Here is a 12,100-nt window from a genome sequence, read left to right on the forward strand (position 1 = left end):
AAAGCAGAGCATTAGCATTAGAGCATTTGCTTTCTATTCTATGTCTATAAAAATCTAATATAATCAATAAATATACAGATAAAGTTAATTTAAAACTGTTTTATGTCAAAACTGGGGACCTGCCTATAAGGAGGAATGGTGCTATGGTGCTATCTTGTGGTTGTAGACAAACACTGCTCTACCAGTAAACAATTAATATAATAAGATGAAAATAATTTCCTGTCTTCATTTGGAATCAAACAACTTTAAAGTGAAGTGTTATTGCAAATGATTGCTGGTCAGAGCACAATCGGTTCCGTAGTTCAGTTTTAAAAGAGAACTTTTGTATGTTTAAGATAAAAAATAGTTTTTTTGTCCTCTTTGATGATAAAACTCAGTTATTTTAAAGTTAAACTGCAGGCACTTATGTTTGTGGTTAGATGAAGACAAAGTCTTCCTTCTGATTTGCCTTTCAAATAGTTTGCTGCCATCGACCACAAAATGCTATAAATATGCAAATTTCCACCCATGATACTTTTTTGCCTCTCAATCTCTCCTTTACACAGGATATAGGCATTTCAGAAATGTATAAATTTTTCTTATTTCATTTGTGTATTTTTAAATCTAAGTTGATGACTGACCAAGGGCATATGGCCTTTGTCATTTCATATTTATATGACAGTGAAGTAGGGAGTCATGGATCACTGCTTGAACAAGTACTTCATGCCAACGGCTTCCTCAGAGATGCCTTCACTGCCACCAAGTATAAACCTCATTGTTACAAATATGTATGCCTTAAAATACCTGTAAAAATAAACTTCAAACAGAAACGAAGAACAGTTTCACACTCCTTGACATTGCTGTGACATTGAGCTTGTGTGGATCAATTCCAAAATTTCAACTGCTTGTTAAAGTGAGGCTACTCATATAAATCATTTAATCTTTAACCACTCATTCTTGTGATATCATATTTATTGTAATCTCAGATGGCCAGACAACCTGAATGTATTGGTGGGTTTTTTTTATTCCTAAGAATTACTAGTGGCACAAATAAGTGACATTTGGTTTTATTTATAAAACAAACAGAAAAAAAGTTTTATATAATGACAATAGAAAAAAAATAAATTCATTAATTATAGGTATGATTTATAATATCTTCAGAGTGATACTGGACCAAATAAGCACCATAAAAGGGTTGCAATAATTCTAGAGTTTGCTGTAACTGGCCGATTGACTAACATCAACACAGTTGCTAAAACAAAAACACCACAAATATAAGCCTGTCATTTTATTGATCCATTTTAAATCATGATACAGAATTGCCAGAAGAGTAGAAAAATGTCAGCCCTACACAGTTTTATAATCCCAGAAAGTTTGACAAACTGTAAAAATACCAGTGAATAAATAAACTAGTGTCTGTGCCCCAGTTTAAAATCGAGGCAAAGTAGACAACTCCAAACTTTCAGACCAAATTCAAAATGAACGTAACGGCGATGGAACCGTTACAATAAAGACAAAGTAACATCGACGCTAAATAACCTCATTCCCTTAAACCCAAGATGCATATTCAATCAGGCTGAGGTTACCTCATGTAAACACAATTACACCATACTGCTTACAACAACCATTTTCAGATGTGTAAAAAGTGGTGGGTCACGTGGTGAGGAGAAAGTGCTAGCCTGAAATCTCCTACACACACACACACACACATACAGGGCAACTGACTGTCACCCCTAAGGCAGCTTAGGAGCACACAACAGTGGGGAAAATTTAGCGGAAAGAAGTGAATAAAGCAAATCAAACTAAAGAGGACTGGTGTAAGAACAGTGTTATAGTGGTGGTGTCAGTCTTTTTGTACGGGGACTTACATATATATATATATATATATATATATATAAAGAAAAGAAAAAAAATCAGCCTGCTCAATAAAACCTGGGGGGAGCTATGATGATGAAATAAATTTCTAAAATAAAAGCAGTAAACCTTAAAAATAAAGATGAATAATTAGTTATATAATTAGATATTATTGTCTAATGTAAGAATCCACTTTAGGAGGGTTTTATGGTGTGTACAAGCTCTGCGGTTGTGGGAGAAGGACTTCGGGGAGGCACCATAATAGAGTAGATCTAGAGGAAAGACATCCTCTCACACACTGCCTGGGACATGGACAATACTGCTGCTCACAGGGCAATATCTAAAACACAAAAGCGAGACACAAATGGAGTGAAACTAACAGTTATTATATAGACTAAAAAAAATACTAAACATCTAGGCATATAAATAATTAGTTTGAATGTTTCTTACGTTTTTGAGATACAAAAAAGAACTCATTAAAAAAAATTGTGTGTTGTGGTACGTCTGTGAAAATACACATACAAGCCTGAAAAGGAGACAGTTGACGAGTGAAACACAAATTAACCTCAGACTGTCTTATGCCTTTAGTGGTTTGCTCCGGTACAATTCGAACTCCACCCAACCATACACTAGTCACTGCTCTCAGCTCTAACACATGAACTTAAACACTCATTTTACACCATTGAAGTCATTCAGCAGTTACAGTCTGTCAGAACTCTCATTAATGAACAACTTTATATAGTTCTGGTCACTAAATGATTTTAATAAAAGCTATTGTATATTTGAGATTTGTGGTAAGAGGGCTGACAGCTGGAACCTTGACAGTGTTGAGAACAGTTTCATCTGTTTTAATTGCTCTTGAATAGTTAAATAACACTATCATTTTGTTACAGTGCAGAAAATGCATAAAAAGCAGCCAGACATCATTAACTTAATTCACTTTTGATCAAGCTTTTTCTTTTTTTTTCTTTTTTTTACACGTTATGTAGCCTGTAGGATTTAAATAGATCGCAGTCAGCATTGGATTAGGGCAAGATGTGTTAGTATGAATTACTATGGCTGTTTTCTTGGCTTTCATAAGAAAACAGGCTGATCGATGCTCTGACCTTTCATATTGAAAGTGGAGTGAAAGAGATACATAGCATAGAGATACATTTGTATTCTGGTGCAAACAGGTTTATTCTGATCTCATTGAGCTGACAAATTTCAGCTGCTTTCCTAGATCTGTCAGCTTTAGAGTATTTGTAAACATTTGAAACAATAACAACCGTGTCGGGTTCAGTGTAGGTGATTTTTTTCCCCCTTATCTATAGGTGAAAATTGTTGTTTAATTACGTTTATTCTTTGTGATAATCGCACTGGACTGTGTATATGCAGATCTGTTATGTCCAGTTAAACACAAAAGACCTTGCGCAAGTCATTAATAAGTGAAGTCAAGCGACACTTCGCTGAGCAAAGGTTTCTCACCGATACCGCACCCCTTTGCCTCTACTGCGCAGACTCGAGCTCTAATTTCCATGCATAAGCTAGAAAGCACCTCCTATTCTATCTTTTGGATTGATATCGGCTGACCCATGCTGTCCATCCTAAATGCAGTCTAAAGTCAAAAAATGTGACCTTTGTGCTGTATTAACATCTGACATAATCCATACAATCAGGATTAGTCTTGTAGACATTGCAAGTTCTCTTTTCTGAATCGCCATTATGTTGACATTGACAGCGTAAGCACACAATCAGTGAGGACTGGGAGCAGTTAAGATATCTCTGTATGCCAATGATATAGCACTCAGCACCATTTTCTGTTTCTGATAGTGACAGTCAGAAGCTTTACTATACTTACATAGTCCCAGCTGCAGGGCCTTTACTCATCTGAGGCGGACATCCCTTTTATTGGGTCCTTGTCTCGCATCTAAAAAGTGGAGAAAATAACAGACCTGTCAGATTAGGAAGTGGTAGCTCAGCGGATAAAGCTCTGGGTTACTGATCAAAAGGTTTGGGGTTTGAGCCCCAGCACCACCAAATGCCACTGTTGGCCCCTTTAACAAGGCCTTTGCTCCAGGGGCACAGTATCATGGCCGACCCTGCGCTCTGACCTCAGTATACTAACATGCTGGGAAACGCAAAGAAATTATTTGAATCCTGTTATATAAAGGTCACAAATAAATGCATCTATCATCTAGGGCATCTATTTAGTTGTAAATAAAAATCTGCATTTGATTAAAATCTTGCTAAAATGTCTCAAAATGTCTTTCAAAAAGGTAAAAACTGATGATAAATTTCTTATCCTGAAATCAATTATAGTACCACGGACAGAAAAATTAGCAAACAACACAAGTTGCCATTTCGATAGTTTTTCTTAAATAAACACATGCTAATAATATACAGGCTTTGTTAATAATACACATCACCCTTTCTACTGTGTAATAAACAAAAGCCATCCACGTCTCAAATTTCCATCAGTTAAAAGCCATTGAAACACTATGCACCTTATCAAGTTCCTTTTGGGTCTCTTCTTCCATCCGTCGAATGTCGTCCATTGTCAAGTCAATCCACTTGTCTATCCAGCAAAACAGCTGCCTATGGAAGGTGGTGAACAACCGCTTCTCTTGCTAGAAGCCACAACAGAAATGGTCATGTTTCTCAGATAAATGTAAATGTCTGGCAGTCACATGATATAATCAAATATGAGACATTTGGTCAAACAAGGTAACAAAAATATATATATTTTCCTTACAAAAAACAAATACATAACTATCGTGCCGAAAAAAAATTATTAGATTAGAGAATTAATATTGGATTAATAATGGATAATATTTGGATTCATTAACATATTGTTCTGTAATCCAAACTTGTACCTTGTGGATGAAGCCTTCCACTTTATTTTGCAAGCCAAACCACTTAAACTTGACAGTGACAAGTTTATAGGCACACATGTGTGGACAGTTGGTCTTCTGAGGTAGCTCTTTCTATATTTGGATTAGACATGCGTGAAAAAGTGGATTAGCTTGGATGCAACACTGTTGATGTGAATAATAATTTAGAGAACAATTAGATAATGGAGAACATTAAAACAACAACAATGTATATCATACACACTCGCCACTGAGGTCCTAAAGGCCCTCTTCCCGTCTTCGATGACTTGAATGTTGCTGGATCCTCATCAGCTTTGTAGTCCTGTAAGGATTAAATAAAAAAAATAGCTGACTTTCTGGCAAACAGTGAGAAGTGTACCTGCTCTTGAATTAAGTTACATTGTTTAGTAATTTGTTCTTGTGCTGACTAAGGAAGAAGCGAGGAGTAATCAGACACTATTCAAAACAACGGCTCTAAACACGGTCAGTGAACTTTTATATTCCTTCTGGCTGAGTCTTCCAACCTTTCACACACTTTAAAAGTCTAATTGATTTTCATATGCAAAAAATGGAAGACTTCATGCAAAAAAAAGACTAGACGCAATGGAGTTTTAAGCCTACAAATTGTTTTCCATTTAGCCTTTTACATCTCTAGTTTGTGTGAATACAATTACAGTGGAACCCGGTTATGTCGATGTCCTAGGGGGTCACCAAAAAGCATCGAGATAACCGATGATCGAGATAAACGAAAATCAATATGGCGGCAATATATTAACGTGCATGAAATTTCTTTATGTACATGATGTGCGTTAATACATGAGAATGTGCATGCACGTGTTTTTGGAGGGTTTTTTTACACAACAGCGTTGCCGCGATTTGTTTGATGAAGGCATGCTATAAAAATACATACAGTACATGTTTATCTGTCAGAAATCCACCTGCCATGCCCCCTTCGGCGCCCCCTTCAGCGTGTCAGGTGCTTTCTCGGCCGCTTTCTCTGAAGCTCCCGGCTTCAATCGCGCACATATGGTGCTCGTTTAGCATCATCACCAGCTCCTATTTAAACTTCCACACTCTCACTGTCCGTTATTGTTGGTATATGTTGGTTCACGGTGGTCGTTGTTATCGCTCATGTGTATCCTGGTAGGTGTCTTCCCACCGGCACTCTCTCAACGGCTGCTCTTTTCTTCCCAAAGCGCATCGCGGATTCCCCCCGATCCTGCCGGTGTTCATTCTATGCTTTTGCTGCTCATCCCACGTTCCTACCAAGCCCGGCTTTCGCCTCCCGTTCATCGCATAACATTTAACAACAAAAGGCATATGTGCACTAACTAACAGCAGAGATTCACCAGTATACAATACACCTATAGCAGCTGTAAGGCTTGATTTTACCGACACTTTCGCAAGTTCTTCTGCGGCTGCACAGTGCCGATCGAGATAACCGACGTTAAATGGCAAATTTTTCCCCCCTTGTGCTCGAGATATTAGGGTTCAGTGACATAAAAAAGTCGACATAACCGATAAAAAAAATGCTTAGACAAAGCGAGAATTTGGCGGTTCCACTTCAAAAACGTCGACTTAATAGGGTTGTCGAGTTAACCGAGGGCGAGATAAGCGGGTTCCACTGTATATGGCACAGGACAAATTTGTATCATAAGACGACTGTGACATGACAAAACCAAGCCCTGACTTTATGTCTGTGGTCAATGCGTTATTCTCAACACAACCATGAAAAGTAGTATCAAGTCTTTGTAAATCTGATAATTAAGTATCTGTGTATACAGATGGAATTGTGGTTGCATAAGATCTCTTCACACCACTTGATCTGCAATTACTCTGAATGCATTAGTCCGGAGTAAAGTAGAGCTGCAACAACTAATCGATAAAATCGCAGATAATACAGCCGGGTCAGTACAGGGTCAACCGGCAGCGTTAACAAGTGTGTTAACAAGTCATCCAAGGCAAGAGGAGCATTTTATATTAAAACGCAAGGCATAGGAACATTTTATATTAAGCACAACACAGAAAACTGGACCTGGAAGTTATGCAAAGTGAAGCTTGTATAGGATTGAAGTACCACAGTGATACACGGGCATGCGAAAAGAAAACACACTGGAGTCACGGATGAAGGCGAAACATCAGCATGGTAAGTAAAAACAGTATAATCCTAATCATGTGAAAATAGTACAGTTTAATAAAGGGCTACTCTGTAAAATGTTCGTTTGCTAACTTCGGGACAGTCGCATTAGATCTGTTCTTTTCTGACTTCCGCGCATCAGGTTGCTCGCAACATAGTGATGGATTCAGTTAAAACGGTGCGAATAAAACACAATCTAAAAACAGCAAATAACAGTAGATTACAACTGATTACATTTTTAGTTACTGTTGGGGTTTTTAGTGAATGATTATGCATTTGTACACTAATGCATATTTTTCCATTTCTTTTAAATCAAGCCTGTTTGATTACTGCGTTTCTACGTTCCATTCTCTCTTTATAGCATTTGTATACTACAACAGTACCTTCTGTTTTCAAACGTGATTTATTGCGACTTTTCTACTTTTAAATGCTTGTTTTTAATGTTTGTATATTTTATTTATGCATACATAATTGAATTATTATATAATATATTCACAAATGAACAAATGTCTGTATATTCTTTTAAACAAAAAATGTCAAATCAATGTTGTTTTATATTTTATATTGACTATTTTAAGCATGGTTGTTAACCTGCCATCTGCAAAATATAATATAAATGTTGATTTTCACAAACCGCTTCAACCTGCATACTCATATGCTGTTTTGTTTTTTACAGAAAGAAGCAACCCAGCATGAGTAAAGTAAAGTGAGAGAAGTGGTAGCTCAGTGGTCAAGCCCCAGTACTGCTACTATTGGGCCCTCAACAGTCACTGCTCCAGAGGTGCTGCATCATGTCTGACCATGCGCTCTGACCCCAGCTTCCTAACAATCTGGGATATGTGGGGAAAAAAAAAAAAAAAAAAGTGGTAATGTATAATATAATGTAAACTATATTACCTAAATAATTTGGTCACATGACATTTCCTGCTATATGTGGTTCTTTTTCAAACTGTTACCACAAATCTGGAGGCACTCAACTGTATAGGACGTCTTAAGATGCGCTATAATAAAATATTGCATTCACTTGAACTTGGAAACCCAAACCTGTTCCAGCATGGCGATTTGCACTAGGTGAGCTCCTGGAAGATATGGTTTACATGCTTTGGAATGGAAGATCTTAAATGGCCTGCTATAGAGCTCTGATCTCATCCCTACTGAACACTTTAATATGAATTGGAATGCCGACCGCACCCCAGGCATCCTCACCTACATCAATACCATTGTGGCTGATAAACACAAATATATATAAGCATACTACACAATCTAGTGAAACAGCGTCCCAGAAGAGTGGAGGGAATACGAAGAACAAATTGGGACTAAATGTGGAATGCAATGCTCAAAAAAATAAATCACATACCGTACATATGAACAGGTGAACCAATAATTTTGGCAATAGTGTACATGAGGAAAGTAGGAGTTTTTTTCTCTTTTTTCTCTTAAAGGATAGTGCAGAAAATTGTGAATGTTTACTGTATTACTTATATGTAATAAAGAAATTCCAAGATGCTCACTTTGTCTTCTACTTGTCTCCTGTCTCCAATATCAATGTAAACGACCTCAGTCTTTTTCCATGTGTCTTCATCAAGCTTGTGTACCTGCAGAAATGACATTTAAGATTAGGTATAAGATAAAAGGCTGACCTTCTGTTTACAAGGACTTAAGTTACTCAACACTTTTTTTTAAAAAGATCCTGCATTTAAACTGACAAACTAAAGATAATATAATTCTTATCTAGCATTTAGTTTCATTATTTTAGTTATATTCAGGTTTTTAGATATAGTTAGCTTTGTTATATAGGGAGACACTTACATTGTCTTGGTCACCAAAGTCAGGCTTGTGCCATGTTTCAATCATGATCATAAAGTTATCCTTCATGTACTCATTCTATAGGGGAATAAGAAAACAATGTGAGAAAAAAAAAAGAATTCTGGGCTTTCTGACTTATAGTTCAGTAGCATTTCAGAAATGATCAATTATTGGGAAGGTTCTGCATCTTCGGTTTATCAAAGCAGTAATAAATAATACTGAGCGTCTCTTTAGCTAGAAGGTAGCATTTTACACACAGGTGGAGAGGATTAATTCAATGTAAGAGAAATACTATAATCTCTGAATGCTTATTCGTAAAAATCAAATACTTTGGGTCAGGCCATGAGTAAGATACTTACTGTGAGAACTAATGGTGACCAGAGGAAGAACAGCATATGGAAAAAGAAAATGTAACCAAATTTAGTGTCATTTTTAAGCCAGTAATGCTTTGGACATTTTAAAATGACCACATGTAAGTTCACTGTAATATATGCGTAAACAAAGTGCGGCTGTACGTCAATATTTGCTTAACCAACTAAGCTAAATTACTACGCTTGTGGAACACTCAGACGTACTTGTACGACAGTATGGGTAAGCATTCCAGGCCTTCTCATGGACTTTGAGAGCTGATGCTGGTGCCAGCATCCTCACAAACCCTGGTACCTTACTACATGAGACAGTAAGAGAAAACAAAAGCATTGAATAACGAAACCAAGCATCTAGTCCCAAATAGTCTTTAAGAATCCGTGTTTTTGCATGATCTTGATGATGGTGATGAAGATGATGATGATGTGCATACCTCTGCAAGTGGTAGATCTTATGTGTGTACTGCCCTTTCTCTCCATCCTCCTTCTCATAGGGTTCATTCTTCAGTACCTCCACTCCCTCTCCTCCTCCTGTCTCATTCTTACTGGCCTCAGCCACTGAGTAGAGCTGAGCCACTTGGTACTGCAGAGCAGAAGAGACAACCTGGTTCCCTCACACATTCACGTAGCACGTATACACTGTGTGTGAAACACCGGCAGCCCAGGAAAGCAAATGTAATTTACTGAAAAATGGGAGTGACTGATCAACACAGTCCTAACAGAGATTACTGTGTTACTGCTATTATCCCAACTAAGGCAATGGACCACTTTGGTTTTGATTAAGCATGGTTAATATTATATTTTAGACAGAAAACCCCAAACAAAAGATAAAACGTATAGTTTGACTATACAACCAATGTGAAAACGAATGAAGGACACACAGCAAGTACGAGAACAAGGTTAGGATACTTTGGTTAAATGTTGATAAGTACTACTCCTTGCGATTAGATAACACTGACTTGTACGGCATACAATACAAATGACTAAAGCTTAGGTGCATATAAAGAGCACATAAAAGCTGAATATAAGAAGTCTGGTTTGTGGGTCCTACAGAGGAACTTCCCAGAGTCTGTGTAGACTGGAAAGACTTAGTCACAGGGTGGGCTGTAATCCCGCTCTGTCGCATGAAGCAAGGCCGCTAATGGTCTCGATGGGTTAATGGAACATTTGCACTTACCTCTTCAACAGAAATGGGAAGAACGACTCGACTGGAAGGCAGAAGACATGTTTCCATTACAAAACAGTCATCAAAGACAGATTTACAAGTTTCTTCCTAGTCAAGGAATTTAGAAAGTATAATTGTACTGTAATAAACAAAAAAAGTAGATAAGTTGCAATTTATTAAATTTTATTTTATTTGTATAGCAATGTACATTGTCCAAAGTAGCTTTACGGGGGGAGAAACAGGTCATAAAATATGAATGCATGTTTGTGCTTATAAGTTTATTCCTGTCGAGCAAGCCAGTGGCAACAGTGGCAAGGAGAAACTCCCTGAGATGGTAAGAGGAAGAACCCTTGAGAGAAAACGGACTTTTAAGGGAACTCATCTTCATCTGGGTGACACCAAATGTCCATTACTGATTATACACTACTCCATAAATAAAGCATTAGAGAATTAGACCTTGTGCTTCATTTCTAGAAGCAAAGCGTGGATTTTGTGCTTTAAAGGAGATGTGTCAGCATTCTGAACACCAGCTCACCGTGCCTTTAAAAGCCTGAAGGTAAAACACTTATAATCACCTCACGCTCTTTGAACTGTATGTGCAGTGACGTAGTGACGTAGTGGCTGCGTGACTGACAGGTCAGAATCACGTGACCGTGGACAATAAATTTTATTATTTTTTTTAAAGCCTCTAGGATTTACACAGGTATAAGACAGGGTGAGAATAACCGAGTTATAAGTTAATTGTGTAATTAAATTAAATAATGACAAGAATGATATTTTGTATATCCTTATTTTTTTTTTTAAGCTATATTATCATTCAAACACCGTATGTCGAAGTTGATGTATTGGGCCGGTAATGTAATTCATTTCAGTGTGAAATAACTAGATGAAAATGGCGAGCTGGTTAGCAGCTGTAACGTTAGCGGGTATATCCTAACTTCCACATGGGAATGGCCATCACTCTCGACCTCGACATTTTCAGGTTTTAACGATGGACTGAGAACTAAATTCAAGATCATATATACCACTATTAGAAAGCTGTTGAATTAGCTGTAGAAGGTAAACTATCCTGCCAGGAGTCAAGTTCAACCTGAGGCCACTCATCTTTCTCTCATATAGCTGGCTTACGTTAGTTTTGCGTCTACGCTGTTTTCGTATGCGTTCGCCAGTAATATCCTACTTGTTATTACTTACTATTCCTTAACAAGCATCTTCTTGTATCTGGTTCGCTGTCCGCCACATTCAAGTCGAACTTCCCCCTTCGACAACTTCCTTCGTCTTCGTTAAGGGCTCGGAGTTCCAGCTTTTCTTATTCCCTCACATTAATTTCCTGAAAGATGTCGAAGGGGCGCGGCGTTGTCACGGCAACCACTCCCCTCGTGCAATCGTAACCTATTACGTCTCGTCTCGTGATTGCACAGAGCTTTGAGGAACCGGCTCGCGGGGCTGCTTTAGACCACGCCCCCATCACGTTACCTAACATGTAAAGGAGCAGTTAGTAGTTTTACTGTAGGTAAATGGCCGCTGGACTCAGAGCCGCCCTCAGTGTGTTCTCTCTCTCCCGGCCTCATTCACACCTCTCAGGCTGTGAACGTGGAATTCTGGTTCCACGTGTTTTGAGAATAGATTTACAGGGTGGAGTAGAGTCAATGCTGCATTTCAGTTTCAAACCGTTCACGATCCCAAAACAAGTTTATTATCAGGCTTTGTTTGACAGAACAAACACACCAAACTGGTCCTCCTCCATTCTCACTCCACTCTCTTTTAGGAAGGTGTGGAAGGCTGCAATGCACATATTTAGGCTGAATTGTGAGCATAATTTTTGTCAGCCTTCAAAAAAACGTACATGGTAAAACGTTTCTCACTAAACTTTAAAGTTACAGCTTGGTAACCTAAAAACCCTGTAAATCAGGGCCATATTCAGAGGGAAATGGTTGAAGGG

The 12,100-nt window shown here is 37.9% G+C and overlaps 1 protein-coding gene across 1 annotated transcript; it reads right to left on the reverse strand.

Annotated features, from left to right (window-relative positions):
• Nucleotides 1–1,252: 1,252 nt before the first annotated feature.
• pitpnaa (phosphatidylinositol transfer protein, alpha a) lies at nt 1,253–11,522 on the reverse strand. The gene is made up of 12 exons (XM_046863234.1): nt 11,353–11,522; nt 10,171–10,201; nt 9,428–9,576; nt 9,204–9,295; nt 8,988–8,995; nt 8,632–8,706; nt 8,334–8,417; nt 4,930–5,007; nt 4,689–4,799; nt 4,320–4,442; nt 3,674–3,742; nt 1,253–2,173 (listed from the first exon to the last, which is right to left on the reverse strand). Exons 1-11 carry the CDS (start codon nt 11,367–11,369, stop codon nt 3,695–3,697), a joined length of 816 nt encoding a protein of 271 aa, XP_046719190.1. The 5' UTR covers nt 11,370–11,522; the 3' UTR covers nt 1,253–2,173; nt 3,674–3,694.
• Nucleotides 11,523–12,100: the final 578 nt, after the last annotated feature.

The sequence above is a fragment of the Silurus meridionalis genome, chromosome 12 (assembly GCF_014805685.1).
Source record: "Silurus meridionalis isolate SWU-2019-XX chromosome 12, ASM1480568v1, whole genome shotgun sequence".
In the NCBI taxonomy this organism is placed as follows: Eukaryota; Metazoa; Chordata; class Actinopteri; order Siluriformes; family Siluridae; genus Silurus; species Silurus meridionalis.

Bases quoted from the DNA above. Each gene is read 5' to 3' on its own strand.
- pitpnaa (XM_046863234.1), bottom strand. The intron at 9,296-9,427 runs GTATGCACATCA...TGTCTCATGTAG, and splicing joins AAGATCTACCACTTGCAGAG to TAAGGTACCAGGGTTTGTGA. The intron at 8,418-8,631 runs GTAAGTGTCTCC...TCATTTCTGCAG, and splicing joins ACTTTGGTGACCAAGACAAT to GTACACAAGCTTGATGAAGA.